The sequence below is a fragment of the Lycorma delicatula genome, chromosome 1, assembly GCF_047948215.1.
Source record: "Lycorma delicatula isolate Av1 chromosome 1, ASM4794821v1, whole genome shotgun sequence".
Classification (NCBI taxonomy): Eukaryota; Metazoa; Arthropoda; class Insecta; order Hemiptera; family Fulgoridae; genus Lycorma; species Lycorma delicatula.
In genome coordinates, this window is record NC_134455.1 from 342,380,384 (window position 1) to 342,397,896 (window position 17,513).

The window sequence follows — 17,513 nt, forward strand, 5'->3', positions numbered from 1 at the left end:
TATTTACTAAAAAAATGTGTTTAATGATTAAAAAGCTGTTGGTTTTTATAATTTCATTTTTAAAAATGTAATGAAAAAAGATACTTACTATATTGTTCATATGTAAATAAAGTACAGAGTGAGCATAAATTATTTAGTAAATTTTAGGGGTTAATAAAAAAATAACAAAGCAATGTACTTAACTTGCATTTTTATTGTTGAGCAGAGCATTTACAGTTTTGTTTACAAGTTCTTAACTTTAAACAAATTTCACATGAGCACCTTTTGTGCCACATTAAATGTCTAGACAGTATTCAGTTTCATGCCATACATTACAAAGAATATCTGGAGTTACTCCATTAATTGCACCTTCAATTCTTCTTTATAGTTCATTGATGCTGACAACCTTCATTGCAGACACTCTATGTTTGACAGACCCACAAAGAAAGAAATCAAGTGGCGTAACGTCAGGGGATCGAGGTGGCCAGGGAATTGGTCCATCAAAGCCAATTCAACTTTGAGGAAATTGTTCTTAAGGGTAGTCCCTAACATGTAAATCTCAGTGTGGTGGTGTGCCATCTTGTTGGAAGTAAACGTTGGATTGACGATGTTCAGTTTGTGGTACTTCATACTCCCTAACTTGTCTAGATAGCTAGCATTAACTGTTGGCTCGGCAAAGAAGAATGGTCCATTTCACAAGCAGTCAACTCACACCAAATATTAATTTTCAGGCTATCATGTTCTCAAATGGCATGAGGAATCTCGCTACCTTAAATCTGATAATTATGACAATGTAACCAAAAACATGGAAGGTAGCTTCATCTGAGAAGATTAACTGTTCTAAAAACACATTATCTTTGTTCACTTTATCAAAAATGTCCAAGAAAAATTGTAATGGCATTATTTATCTTTATCTTCAATTGCATGCATCCACTGAATTTTTTATGCATGAAGTTTTAGGTGCTTTTGTAGAACCTTCACAATGTTTTATTACAGTATTCCCAGTTCTAAACTTACACAAGTCGATTTACCCAGGCTTTCTAAAAAGTTTCTCTTGCTCAATTCCCAACTTCCTTGAAGAAGGGAGTTCCACCAGCACCTTTTTGTGTACCACATTTCCTGTATCCTTAAATTGCTGAAACCAACATTTAATAGAGTATTTATTAGGAGGATCACAGCCACACTCTAAGTACTGTTCAAAGTCTATGAACAGTAATAACAGATCCACATTCATAAAATCACAGTATGCAAATTGCTTTCTCCTGAACAATAGCCATTGCTCAACTGATAATCCCGCTGTCATTACATCATGCCAGCATGTTCATTCAAAGTCATCAGTAGTTTTAGTACCTACACTAAATGTTTGAAAAAAAATAAATGAACACTACATTGCTTTGTTCATTTTTTATTAACCCCTAAAATGCGCTGAATAATTTATGTGGATCCTGTACTATTGTAACTTCTCTGAACAATCTTCTAAGAAATTAAATCATTACTGCTACAGTTTTCTGATTTTTAAGAGTTCTAGAGGCGTAAAACCTGATCTAGAAATTTGTGAGATAGATAGCAAAAGTTATAAACAATTAGTTTCATTTTACAGATTACATTTTTTATCTTTTTTTAGGAAAAATGCTGTGACTATTTGCCACCTTCAGAAATTCTTGATTGTCACAGGCTATTTGGTGACTATCAAGTTACGCTTAAAAAGAGGGAAGTTCGAGAAAAATATATCATCTCTTTGCTTCAGTTAAAGGTAAGGTATATATTATATATATATATGGTGGTAACAAGTGATGCAGTAGATTTTGAGAGAATTGAAAATAAGAATTTTTTTATAAATGTATTAGTGGACTGTTCTGAAAATATATTAATACACATATTTCAAAAAATGTATCATCCCTCCTTAATTTCCTACAGATAGATTTTCAGTGATTCCAATTCATGACTGGTAAGCTTATTTGCCAATTTTTCCCAGTATTAAATGTACACTAGATACATACTTAACTGAGAATGAGTTGTAGTCAAAATACATTATCAGATACTTAAAAAAAGTAAAAATTTATTTATATCATTCACACAATAAAAAAAATACTTTCTGATTATTATGGTAAAAAAATATTCACACACAATAATTTTATTTGTTTACATTAACATTAGTTTAAAACAATAACATTTATTGAATTTAAATTAAATATTAATTACACATAATGTTGAATATTATTAACAATTTGCAATCAATTAAGGGTTTCAATCATTTTTCTTATCCTAGTCATGGTTATGATGAATGTATTGACATAATATTATGCTATTGGCACTGTTAGTAGTGCTTATACTCTTTTCTTTATCATCCCATGGTCATGATTTTATATTTGTTCTGCTATCTAAAAGCTGAGAATAAATTGGACTAATCATACGAGGGTAAATCAAATATAAACAAGATTTTATTATTTTTTTAAATTTATTTATTGAAAAATAGAAGGAAAATATAATTTTTCTACATAGTTTCATGCTTTAGAAATACATTTTTCCAGCGAGAAGAAAGGTTTTCATTGCAGCATCATAGAATGAAGTTGGTTGCATCAGGAGTCACTTGCGCACGAACCCTCCATGCCCTCCTAGAGCTTCTTTAAACGGCCCAAACAAATGAAAATCGCAAGACGGTAAGTCCAAGCTGTAGGGAGGATGATCAAGTTGAGTCCAGTGCAATTCTTCTGGTTTTGAGACCGTTAGAGCTGCAGTATGGGGCCTGGTGTTATCATGAAGGAGGATGGCCTCTCGAATCGGTTGGTCTTGACTTTTGCGGCAATATGCAGCCCTCACCTCATTCAACAGCTTGCAGTAGTAAGCATCAGTGGTTGTGCATCGCTCATGCAAAAAATCAATAAGCAAAATACCTCACCAGTCGAAAAAACGGTTGAAAAATCCTTGCCAGCTGACAGTCGAGTCTTGGCTTGTTTCAACTGGGGAGTGCAGTGGTGGACCCACGTTTCGTTGCAGATGCCAACTCAAAAATGGATATCACCTTCTTTTGCAAACCTTGATGTAAGCCTCTGACCGACCTCCAAAGGTCTGAACTTCTGATCTGCGGTCAGAAAGAGAGGGACCCATCTGTCACACACTTTACAGACCTGTAGGTCATTTGTGATGATCGCTTGACAGATCCCATAACTTATTCCAACCTGTTCTGCAATTTTGGATACTCTCACCCGTCGATCGTCTTCAAGAATGTCTCAAACCGAATGTATTTGTAATGCTGGTCTGAGGATGACGATCGTGTTCCTGATTTTCTACTCATTCTCATCCTTCCTTGAACTATTTATGCCAGGTAAACACACAAGTCCTTGACAATGTTTGGTCCCAGAACTGTGCAGTCAATCTCCAGAAAATTTCCGTTGCTTGAACTCCTTCACGAGCAAGAAATTTTATAATTGTATGTTGCACAGTGGAAGGGTGGGTGCACCTGTTGCTCCAACATCGTGAGCGTTACTGATAAATAGGTTGGGAGTGTGGAATGGCCAGCTTTCCCCACTCCTAATGACTCCACCCAAGCATACTAGAAGCACAGGCCCAGTCCTACCAACCGTAGATGCTCAGGAACAAAAATCCTGTTTATATTTGCTTTACCCTCATATTATTCATAGATGTGTTAATAAGTAATTGCTATTCCATCTCCTCAAACTTTATTCTCTGGAAATAAACTGTTGTTTACTTCTTGCAAATGTAATAAGACTCCAAAAATTGTTGAAAAACTATTACCATTTTAACCAAAGATTTGAATTTGGATTAATTATGGGGTATAAAGTGGGATATAAAGAACTCAGGTTCAAAAACTCAGAAGAGAAAAAAAATGATTTTTAATCAACATCCCTATCATGTTCTTTCAGCACATCAAAAAAGTATAAACGACATTCAAAACCTGTCAATGGACTGGACAGTTTTGATTTAGATGTGGTTAAAAGAATAGTTAATGAATTTCATTCAAAGAAGAATGAATTACCTACTTTAAAAAAAATAAGGCAAGAACTTCAGTTATCTATTGATTTTAAAGGCAGTGAATCAACTTTAGCTATTATTTTGAAAGAGTTAGGTTTCAATTGGCATAAAACTGAAAATAACAGAAAAATGTTTAATTGAGAAATCCGATATCAGGTGAAAGAGGTACAATTTTTTATTTGGATGAAACATACGTTTTAAGTTCGCATTGTTCAACAAAGTCATGGTTTGATGGTGTTGTTGAGGGACTTCACGTATCGATTAATAAAGGTGACCGTTTAATAGTAAATAATCTGGAGGAGAAATCGGTTTTATTCCGAATGCATTACTTGGAAAGTCAGTTCGAAAGGTGGTGACTACCATGACAACATGAATACAGACAATTTCATGAGATGGGTGCATGAAAAATTGATTCCAAATCTTCTACCAATGTCAGTAGTAGTTGATAACGTCCCTTATCACAATACAGTATTGATAAAGTGCCAACTCCAGAAGAAAAGATTGGCTGGAGAAAACCCATATTCCATATAGTTCAAAAATGCTGAAACCACAGTTATATGAATTAGTAAAGTTACATAAAATTAAAGTACAAAAATATCACTTAAATGAACTTCTGAAAAAACATGGGTATTGTGTCCTTAGACTCCCACCGTACTATCCTAACTTGAATCTGATTGAGATGTTATGGTCAGCTGTAAAAAGACATTTGGCGAGTCATAACACAACATTTTCTTTCACAAATGTTGAAAATTAACTACGGAGAAAATTAATTCCATGAATGAAGATGACTGGAAACCTTATTGTGAAAAAGTAAAAAAATATTGAAAAAGAGTGTTTTGAAAACTGAAACCACTGATAGATGAAATGACAGAATGATATTATACGTATAGACTGTGATAGCGAGAGTGAAAATGAAAGTGACAGAGATAGTAATTTGTTTAGCAAGGATGGTGAAGTTGCTAGAAGTTTGAATTAGATGCAGGAAAAAAATTTAAATAAGCTTTTATTATTAAAAATTAATAATTTATTACAAGTAAAAGTCATAAAAGAATTAATTCATATTGTTTATAATTAGTAAATGAAAATATGATAGTCATTACCACACACAATATGATAATAAGTAATACTTTGATTTGATATGCGGAGTTGATATTTTCAAGCCAAGTAGTAATACACAGTCTGCTCATGACATCACAAGCTCAGCTCGTACATTGGCTGGACCAAGTATACTTCTCAGTACAAATAATTCAGTAATGGAATGTTCCCAAAATGCTGTAAAATATTAAAACAAATATTAATTTTCTCAATAAATGATAAATAATAACTACAGTGCATACAATAAATTAAATAATTTTGTTGGAGAAGGTCAAGATTGTATTACTATCCAACCTGAAAACATCTACACCCATCTAATAGGACAACAACAATATTCATTATACTTTTTTTGATGCACATTTAATTTATTAACATTTTCATGTTTTATTAATTATAATTCATTATTGCATAATTAGTATTAATAATTCAATAAATAAATGATTGCAAAAACAAGAATTTTAATTTAGGTGTATTTTTAAACTAAAAACATCTTAAGTAGCGTTTGAATGTATATTGTATGTATAATTACCCTAAATTAGATGTACAATTATTATTTACAGTTCTTTTCTGTATAAATTTAGAATTTTTTATTATTTAGAATTTTCAAATTCTTTTTTCTTTGTACAATTGTTTTCATATAGATTATACTATTATTGTTATTATTAACACTTAGTTGAAATTTGCATTTTATTTCCAGTTCCTGTGCAAGTCATCTTCACTTCTTCATTGGAACAGTCACTTTTACTACCACTGTCTAGATGAATGATGATAAATTTATCTGTCATTTCATCGATTAGTGGTTCCATATTCTGATACTCAATTTCCACTTTATTTAGATGTTCACAATATGGTTTCCAATTATCCTTATTCATTTCATTAATTTTTTCTTCAGCTAATTTTTTAATATCTTACATTAAAAATGTTATGTTATTAACCAACACATTTTTTCAGGGCTGACCATACCATCTCGATCAGATTTCAAGTGGCATGGTAATGTGGAAGTCATAGAACCTAATGTCTGTGTTTTTTTAATAGTTCATCAGAATGGTACATTATTTTTGAATTTATATGTGGTTTAATTATGACATACAATTGTGGTTTTTAACACTGCTTTATTAAACAGAATATTGTTCTTTTCTAACCAATTAATCATGCCATTTTTCCTATCATTTGAATTTGGAGACTTCTGTAGAAGAGAATTGTGGTATGGCACATTATCGATAACAACCACTGACTCAGGAGAAAGACCAGTAATTAATTTTTAGATGTCTACATCATGAAATTTTTGTTGATGCATTCGTGATAGTCACCACTTTTTGAACTTGTTTTCCAAGTTAACATTGCATTTGGAATGAACCCTATTTCTCTTCCAACATGTATTATGATTGACTGATCACCTTTATTTATCAGTAATTTTTCTCCTGTACTTCTGCCATCTGACCACAATTTTTTTATCAAATGGGATATTAAAATATACAATTTGTTCAAATAATCAATCAAAGAATTTTCTTTTCTGAAATTGGTCATTTTTCTTAAAATATTCTATACTCTTCCATTGGATGACTTCTTTCTCAATCAAAAGTTTCCTATTTTTCTCAGTTTTACAACATTTTAAACCCTAACTCTTTCAGGATAGCTGCTAGTGTAGTTATAGAACCTGTAAATTGAATACTCTTTTGAAGTTCTCATAATCTATTTAATGTAGACGGTTCATTATATATGTTTTGCTTGAAACATGTTAATTGTTCTCCTTACAATGCCTTATTTCCAGTAACTGGTTTTGGACGTTGTTTATATTTTTTTGGTGTGCTTAATGAACACGACTTTGATTTAGATTTAAAATATGCAGCTTTTCTTTTCAAGAGATTTTGAACTTGTGATCTTTAAATCTCAAAGCTGCAATGGTTCTTTCTTCATATTTTTGAATGCTTATTAAATGTTTGACATCTACTAATTTTCCTAACTTTACAGATTCTTTCTTCATAAAATTGTATACATTATTAACTATTTCACAAGCTTGACCACAAAGCTTTTTATTCTTAACTGTGGAATTTAAATTCTGCAATTGCAAAAATAAGTTCACTAACAAATAATGCAAAAACCATATGAATTCATTAATACACACTATACATTAACTAACACACCACACATTACAGAAGGAAACAAATATACCGTTTGTACCAGGACACACCAAGAATTGAACTAAATCGGTTATTAAAAATGAAAACTAAACATTAGAATTGAATATACAGTAATTATTCAGTCAACAATGCAAAAAAAGATTACTAGGCTGTCTATGAATACATATAAAACGACTAAGCTGTTAATAAGTTATTATTTGTAGGGTACAGGCCTATTATTTAATGATGATGTTTATTAATATAAACATCATCAACAATACCATTGCAAGTCCATATAAACATAGCACAAATGAAATATTTTGATAACCTTTATTCGTATAAAGTTGTCACTGATTTTATGACTCACTTGATGGAGGGAGTGTAATAATAATAATCTATTAATACAAATGTAAACTATTCATTTTTGTACTGTATACTGTAAGAAATATTTATAATTTTGAAAAATATTGTAAAGAAATTATTGTCTGAAATTAAACAAAATGATAATAAATCTTAATTGTGGAAAGAATTTCTGCTATTTATGAAAATATAGTGGAATCTGATATCCTGAATATCCTGATATAAGAATATCCTGAATCTTATTCATAATGTGAAACACTCACAAGCAAAACAATTTTTTCCACAGAATGCAGCTCCAAACTATGCTTGTGGTGGTCAGCTCCTGAGTATTGTTCATGTGTGCTAGGCCAGCCAAGCTCACACCTTGTTCTCACTTCTCAATGATTTGGTGTTTGACTAATATGGTGATTTTTCTTTTCTTATCCCTGTCTTCTTGCAGCATTTTCTTTGAGGATAAACATGTAAGCATGCTTAAACTTTGCATTAAAAAAAAAATACACTATATGTGTCTGACAACTTTCACAAGTGACAATAAGATGCTAGCTGAATGACCACTAAACACAGACTGGTAGCCAAGATGCAGACATGATGTGACGTCACGATATCACATCAATGAGGACATGATCATCAATAATGAGAGCATTCTGTGAAACATCGCTCGTTAAAGGAGTCATTTTTTTACATTTTGTTTTGCTTGTTATGTGAATCACTTGTTTTGGGAGGTGCTCGTTAAGCAAGGTTTGACTGTAATTAAATACACTTTATTGCAAAATACTCGTTTTCTGAATGAGCCTTATGATACGAGAAAAGAATGACATAATGCCCTGCACAGCAACTGTCTGCCTTGTGCCAGCAAGCTTTTATTTTCATTGTACACTCTATACATCAAAAGCTCTGGCAAAAAGCCTAAAGTATTATATAAAATAATAATTACAGTCATTGGAAGCGAGAATAACAAGCATAGCAAATTCACTTTTTCCATTACACAGTTACTTGTAATTAAATTTGTGTATTGATCTATTGCAGATTCCTAGTTAATGTATAGGGAAATTCTTTAAATACAAAAAAAAATTATTATTTAAATAAGAATATATATGAGCTATAATGAAACCTAAGAATAACGCTTCATAAAAAGTAAATTAAATACTATCATAATTTTTGATAAAGATTTTTGAAGCTAAAAAATTTTTAATTAATTAAAATTTTTTCAACAATTATTTTTACAGATAGAATTTATTTCATTAGTATAGGGTAAGCAACTTAAAACTGAATGCTTAACTACAGTTGCAATTGTAATATTTTAAGAATGAAATGAAAAAATTAAAATGTAATTAGATTAAATTCTGTTTTTACATTAGCAAAAGTTTACATAATTTTACAAAAAATGTTCCAAGTGCCCTGTCCATCGATGCACTTTTGTGTTCAAGTGATGATATTTTAGTTACCTGACACAAAATGTCAATGTCGTTGATTTCTTGTTGAATTTTCATCTTCAATTCATCAATAGTGTGAATATTTGATTCATAAACTTTATCCTTCGAATAGCCTTGAAGGGAAATAACCCAGTTTAACAAATCTGAGATTATGGAGGCAACTGCCCTCTTCTGACGGTACATTCTTCTGTAAAAGCCACATCATTGAATGATAGTTGGTTGTTTTTGATGCATGATATATTGCTTCATCTTGCTGGAAGTAGCCTTACTCTTGTTTACTTCTTATGTTGATCATTTTCTCCAACAAATTAAGATAAAAAATCTCTTACCTGGTTTATTATTTAAGTATTATATCTAAGGATATCCACAACTCCGTATGTCATAACTGACATAGACTGTATTTGCAGTTGCAATGGATTCTGTAGCTTTATTTGCCAGCCACAGTAACATGTCCTAAAAGTTTCTCCACTTCTTCATGAGACACTCTGTATATTTATATTATATATAAGTACATATTATTTATATATATATATATATATTCAGTAAAATTTCCTTATTCGCGAGGATTAGAGACTGTAAAAGAGCCACAAATATAGAATGGAACCAATACTCATCATTTAAGGAAGAATGGTTAGGTTCTATGTAAAATGAAAAATAATCATGCATATATTGGGCAATGTTATTGATGAAATACAGATGGCTACATTAATTATAAGCACTGGTTTAGTATAGTACATAGGTACACTACCCAGAAAATATTTAACAAAATACAGTATATTTCCTAATTTATTCATAAGCACTTACTGAACTGTTTGATTTAATAACTCACTACAGTACATAGAATATGTATTGTATTAGAAAACTGTATTGCATGTTCAAATCATACTCGGCAATCACCTTAAAAAGTCAAGAAAACAGCACTACAGTACTGTGTACACTAAAAGTAAAATTACTGTAAAGGAAATTTACAAAACTAATCTACAGTATTATGGATTACACTTACAAAAATTTGTAATTTTTCCTTGTTTCACTCTTGTTTTTAAAGCCATGTGAAGTTCTGTGTATTCTTGCATGGAATCTTCAATTTTGTGCTTAAAGATTAAACTTTTATTCAAAAATGTAACAGCATCTATAAAAATCTGGGTAAAATCATGGGATAATTTAATACCTTTTGACATAAATGTTTTGACATTCAACTGTTTTCCAGGGATCATATCTTCTACCTCTTCACATTCATACTCAACCTGCACTATTAAATTTTTTAATATTTTTATTTTTTAATGTCACTTTTTTCAATGTAATGAACATGAATACGGAAAAAAATGTTACAGTTATAAAAAATACCATTTCTTAAAAATTACAAAAAATCAAAAAAAATTACAGAAATTATTTCTTCTTTAAAAAATTTTTAATCTGTACATACGTTAATTATCTTCATTTACGAGCTGTAAGAACACATAATCTTTTAAACAAAGAATCTGTGTAGGGAATTCATGAGCTTTATCGTGTGATCTCCACGAATGCAAGTACTTTCTTGTTTAGCTGATAGCTGATCTTCTTCTCATACTGCCTCTACATTCTTGTCATTGCTCACTCTGGCATCTTGTCATTTGGCACACTGGATCATTGCTATTTTTGATGAATGGATCAACAGTTTGCAGTCTGTACAACCTGTAATCTCTTCTGCGACCTTTCTTATGTTTATAACATCTTCATAATGTGTTTTATCAGTCTTTCTGAGCATTGTTTTATTTAAAATTATATTAGCCCTCAAACTAATTTTATGCTTTTGAAAGAATTCCATGCATCGATAACCATACCACAGCAGTTTTTCAAATTAATATCTTTGATCACCTTAATAATCTTAATCATGCTGCTTACATCTTCATTACTAACCAAAAGAACCTCTTTCCTTAATTTATTGCAGTAATGGCTTTTCAGGGAAATGATAACCCCTAGGAAACTAAGAATCAGAACTTTGAATTTTCCATCTTCTCTTTCTAATCATCCTACTGAACAATGACTATGTACATTATCTACTATCAAAAAAACCTATTCATTTCTACCCATAATCTGTATGGGTATTTAAATTATTTCATAATTTCCCACACAAAATAATTATCATATTATTCTGAAAAAATATTGCATGCTTTCTTTTGGTGTTTGTAAATAATTGAAAGATATCAGACACCTTTAAAAGCAAGTGGTCTTTTTGAATTGCCAATCAGCATATGATTTAATTGGTGATCTCCAGTTGCATTACCATGAATCAACAGTGACATACATTATGTAGCCTGGAACTGATTCTTCTTTGCAGGAAACTAAAGTTTTCTTAGGAAGAAGAGCTTTCCATTCAAGGCCTGTTTCCTCAATATCATAAACAAAGTGTTTATCATAATCTTTAAAAAAAATCAAGTTGTTGAATAAATTCATTTGCTGGTAGAACAAGTGCTGATAATTTTTTCTTTGATTTTCAAGTTGCCAAATTCCATGAGGCTATTTAAAATTTCAAAGTACTTGCTTGAAAATGTTCATCTCCACTTAGTTTATCATTAAAAATGGCTTTCTCTTCTAGAATTGGTCTTGAAATTGGCTCACCAAGGGACTGCTTTTGAACAGACTACCAAAAAAGAGTTCAATCCGTGTTTGTTTGATGCTTTCTTCACCATCTTTCTGGAAAAGCTGTTCTTTTTTGAGTTGCAATATAAAATTCATAACAGTCTCTCCATTTTTCTTTATGTCTGAAATAGTTTATGTTCCTTCACTACATTCTTCTGCTAACAATTTGTGTAATAAACCATTTTTCAGTTTTTCTAAGATTTCTTATTTTCTTTTATTAATAAAACAACTTTTAATATCACATCTTATAATATCTTTTGCAACTTTAAATAAATAAAAATGTGATATTAAAAACCCTAATGATATTGATACATATGTTAACAGCACTGTAGTTAAATTAATTATGATATGGGACTCTTAAAATCAGTAAATTTATGGAGGTTTAATAGGTATAAGCTTAAAGTATCCCAGTGAGTAAAATTTTCTTTTTCCTGTTTAGCCTCCGGTAACTACCGTTGAGATAATACTTCAGAGGATGAATGAGGATGATATGTATGAGTGTAAATGAAGTGTAGTCTTGTACATTCTCAGTTCGACCATTTCTGAGATGTGTGGTTAATTGAAACCCAACCACTAAAGAACACCGGTATCCACGATCTAGTATTCAAATCTGTGTAAAAATAACTGGCTTTACTAGGACTTAAACGCTGGAACTCTCGACTTCCAAATCAGCTGATTTGGGAAGACGCGTTCACCACTAGACCAACCCGGTGGGTCTACCAGTGAGTAAAACTGCGTGAATTCATCATGTCATGAAAATTACACAGCCTATTCTGTGTAAAAATATGAAACTTAGATAAGGCAAAGAATTTAGTAGTGATGGCATGCTTAACCAATTAATGTGTTTTCATCAATTTTTCAGAAGTTAATTTTATAATTAGTTTAACAAAGGCTCAAATTACATGTTTTATATTATAAATTAACATGTAAATATTAATTGCTAATTTACAAAAATTGCATAAACATCAATTAAAAATCCCAATAAAAACATATTAATAAAAATATATTACCTGTAAGCAAAGCTTTAATTCAATAATATTTTAGATTTTTTAGATGATGGTGTTAATTTTTTTTAAATTGCTAAGTGCAGATGTAAGAGACTGGATAATCGGACATCTAGAAAATCAACATTCTGATAATTGGCGCCTCACTGTGCATTTATGTTTACCCATTCTTTAAATAGTTTAGGCTGATATAAATTATAAAAATAATAAGCATTAAAAATTAAATTAAATTAAGTGTAAGTTGTACACGTAAGATTTTTGGAATGATGTTAATATAGTTGAGCAAATTATTACTTCTATTGTGATAGTTGATATGACCATTATTTTAATTTTAGTCTATTTTATAGTTAGTCAAAAAATGACAATGTATTTCAACTTGAAAAAATCAGATAAGATGGATTAATAGAACAAACTTCTATACATTATCCAAAAAAGTATTTTCCCATTTTCTAACTTTTTGGTAGTGAAAGTAATGTACAGATTTTCTAGAACAACTTATACCATTCAAATCAAAAGATTCACTATTCTATGTTAGAAACAATGAGTATTTTGTTTTCAGTATCACATTTTAAATAATTTGTATACAGATATTTTTTTAAGAACCTATCCTTTACTTATTATTCATTGAACAATATTCCACTAACATGTATCCCTTATATATATATATATATATATATATATTTAATATTGGTTTTTATTATTAAATCTATGATTCTGCTTTTGAATGTCTTAGAACTTAGAAACTAATCTCTGGCGTGAAGTGACACATATGTGGTACTTGAGTTGGCCTCACCAGGGTGTACCTGATGAAGGAACATCTGTCATTGCATTCTTAATAGAAGCTCGTTCATACATGCGCAGTACATCTGGTCCACATGTTGTTCACTGCAGTCCTGGAACTGGACGAACAGGAACTGTATTAGCTATTGGTAAGTAATATAATATAAATTACTGCCAAATTATTATTACTATAGCATTGTATTATTTACTACAGTACAGATTAATGAATTTCTTTTTTGTTTACGTTCGGCACCACCGTTAGGTATTGCTTCAGAGGATGAGATGAATGATTTGTAAGGTGTGTAAAAAATGCCATGTCTGACCGGGATTTAAACCCGGGACCTCCAGATGAAAGGCCAAGATGCTACCACACGCGCGCAACGAAGGCCAGCAGATTAATGAATTTATAAAAAGACAACATTACAAAAGATAGACTATGTTGGTTGTCAAGGGTATATTAAAAAATTTTTAACTAATATTATGGCTGTTTATTACAACTTCAAAAAAAAAGCTGAAGGTTTCTCTTCAACCCTTTTTATTTATTTATTTTCATATTCTCTGTATTTATTCTGACACAGTCAGTTTTTTTTTTTAATCAGTTCTAGTTTCATAGGACCACAAATAAGCTTGCAATTATAATTTCTTCTTTTGATGTTTTTTTTTCCTTTCTTCCCAATAATTTCTCATTCTAAGTGCATCTGTATTTTTTCTTTCTTTCTTTACTTAGTTTAAATTTTTATTTTATGTTTTCTTTTCAACCTGAGTGTTCTTTATTCCTTTTATTATGCCTTTATCATTCATATTTTGTAAATCCTCAATTTTGATATTTTCCTTTTCTTTGTCTTTCTTAACTTCTTTGAACCAGTTTGTTGTCATTTTCTGTTTTTCAAAATAGTCTAACTTCTTCACTATTCTATCTTTATTCATTCTTTTAATATGACCTTAGAATATTAACTTTTTCTTTTTGAATATTTTTGATATTCTTTGTTTTCCTGAATAAATCTTTATTACTTCTTGATTTATATTCTCCATTTACTTTTATTGGTTCTAGAATCTTCCTAAAAATTCCCCTTTCTTTCTCTTCAGCCATATCCATTAACAACTTTTTTCTTTGTGGTAAGCATTATATAGCATATAATATTTCTGAATGAATCACAGTTTCCTAATGTCTTATCTTACCAGTGATGGATAATGATCTCTTATATGTATTTTGGCAGATCTGATAAGCAATTTCTGTCTTTCTTGCTCTTTCTTTTAGAAATGTAGTAGGTTTTCCTGTTGGTGTCATTTTCCAAGATATTTAAATTTACCAACACTTTTAATTTTTCCATATTTTGTTTTCATCTCCCTAGTATTATCTTTTTTGTCTTTAATCATAACTTCTCGTCTTTTCAAAAGAAATTTGTAATCCAACTTTACCAGCTATTTTCTGTAATACTTCCACCTGTATTTTTTATCTCTTTGTCTTCTGATAGAATTACAATATAAACCACATAAGCCAGACAATTTTTCCACATCTGGTCTTCCTAACTATATTCCTTTAATTCCTTTTCTTTGTAATTCTTTTCTCCATTTTCTTATTACTTTCTCCAATATTACATTAAATAGTACTGGTAAAATCCCATTTCCTTTTCTGTCCCTATTCTATGTGGTTTGAAATATTACCTCTAAACCTTATTGAACTTTATACTTTAAACTTTATTATATCTATAAGTGTCTCTTTGATAAATCCTCTAATTTTATCATCTATTCCTATTTCTTCCAAAATCCTGATCAGTGTTTGTCTATCTATTGAATCAAATGTTTTTTTGAAGTCAACAAAAATAATTATTAAATGATTAGATTTTAGTCCATAGAATTGTACAATTGTGTTCAGATTAAATATTTGTTTGCTACATAACACCCAGACTTTAAATCCTGCTTGGTATTCCCCTAATTCTTTTTCTACATTTTCCCAAAGAGAAAAATAAATTAGATGTTTTTAAATAAAGATACTGTTTTCTCTTTAAATTAAAAACAATCAAATTTTACCTTTTTTCTTGTTTAAAAAGCATTCCTATAAAAATTTCATTAAATACATGCTGATTTCTTAAGTTATTAAGGGACAGAAGACAGAACAAAAATGCAAACTAGTTCCGCAGATTAGAAAAAGGTCTATTTTTTCACATATGTGGGAGATCTGTTAAATGAGTATTTAGCCTTGCTGCATAAGCAGAAGGATGAGTAAAACAACAATGCAAAAATGTTACCTTGAAGTGTGGTTTATAGTGTTTAACTAAGGTTCAGGTTAGTAAATTCCCTGAAATGATACACTGACATCCTCCTTCTCACTCTCTGCGGAGAAAGATTTCATATAGTAAAAAAAAAATTCTGGTCAAAACTTTCTTCCTTCAATTTTTTAAAGAAATTTCTTTGGATTTCAAAAATTGAATAACATACAGCATTAATAACTTTTTTTAATTACAACAATTAAAGGTATAACATGAATACAGCTTGTTTGTTCAGTGGTGGCAGATAGAAATTGGATGGGCCACAGCATTGCAACAATAGTTTATAGTGGGGATAAACAACTTGTCAGTTGAGATCAGAACTCAGAGCGTAAAATATCATGTTAATGTACTTTTCTGAAAACATTGTATACATTTTTTTAAACTAATAACTGGGTTTAATACTTACATAATTGATCTTTGTTCACAACTGTTATTTATTAATTAGTTTATTAATAGTGTTAGTTCATTAAAGAAAAGTCATTTTTTAGTTAATTTATTTGAATTGTTCGTAAATTTAATTTATTAAATTAAAGGTAAACATAAACCCATAATATCAGCAAAAACCAGTAAAATTGGTGGAAAGAAGATTATCAAAAGTCAGATTTCAAGCAGTTATTCTCAGTATTTATACTTTTATGAAGAAAGAAGCCAAATAAGGACAAGCAAAAGATTTGAAACAAATTCACTCGTGTTTCTAAAGTGGCCGGTGTATCCATTAGATCCCTTTAGTGCATTTTAAAGTAACAACATGAAATTAATAGAAGTGGATTCAGTACCCCTCATAAAAAACATTGTTCAAATAAAGTTGAAAATCTGGATGATTTCAACAAAGGTATTTTTCAAAGGATGATTTTTTTTCATCCAGCTGAATGAGTTTCATTTATGGCATGGAGAATGCTCCTCCCTGAGGAAACTTTTGTCATTAGTAAAAGCAGATAATGTTTAAAGGGGCATTTGAGCTCTTTGTGTAGTCATGAAAAATTTAAGTTTCTGGTGACAAAAAGTTGAAAACAACAGAAAAAGTTTGATCAAAAATTGAGAATGAAGATATGAAACATGAAAGGTTGCATTACCTGCGCTTCATAACACACTACAGAGAAGAAAATCATGCAATTACATATGTAGATGAAGCCTATATACATTCTTCCCATGCCAAGGGTCAAGCATGGTCAATGGTTCTTCAGAAGAGCTGAAACCTCCTATTTTTAAAGGGAGTCAAGCAATAATAATTAATGCGAAGGAGAAGACAGTTTTGTAAAAAATGCTCTCCTAATATTTAAGTCAGATCAAAAAACAGGCAATTATCTTGATGATATGGATTTTAATAATTTTTAAAAATGGGTTGTGTCAGTTGCTACCAAATTTATCTCAGAGATCTGTAATCGTCATGAACAATCAACTACATCCAGTCCCTAATTTGAATTTAAAAAACAAGACATGATTGACTAGCTCATTAAAAACAAGATAACATTTTTACATGAAATGTAAAACCAGAATTATATATACTGATAGAACTATATGAACCGTGATTTAAATCGTGCAAAATAGATTCTTTGTTTGCTGAAAAAGGACATACTGTTGTCAGATTATCACTTTATCAACCCAACTTAAATGCTATTGAGAATGTCTGGGCATGTGTAAAAAATTGCATTGCTCAAAAGAATGTAACATTCAATTTAGAAGACACAGCAGAACTGGTGAAATAAAAATTTAGAGAAATAAATGTAAACTTCTGGAAGGCAGTTTGCAAAATTGTGAGAAAATTATTTAAAACTTAACCCAATGTTAGATGAAATTTCCGAGCGTTTTATTGTAAAATTACATGAAACAGATTTCAGTTTTGAAAGTTCCATGGACAAC

The 17,513-nt window shown here is 30.4% G+C and overlaps 1 protein-coding gene across 1 annotated transcript in view; it reads left to right on the top strand.

Moving 5' to 3' along the window:
* The window catches only part of LOC142334339 (uncharacterized), a 166,437-nt gene that overhangs the window by 138,097 nt on the left and 10,827 nt on the right, over positions 1 to 17,513 (top strand). The window contains exons 11-12 of the mRNA XM_075382307.1: positions 1,604 to 1,732; positions 13,337 to 13,532. Coding sequence (XP_075238422.1) covers positions 1,604 to 1,732; positions 13,337 to 13,532 — 325 coding nt within the window. The remainder of the gene's footprint in view (positions 1 to 1,603; positions 1,733 to 13,336; positions 13,533 to 17,513) is intronic.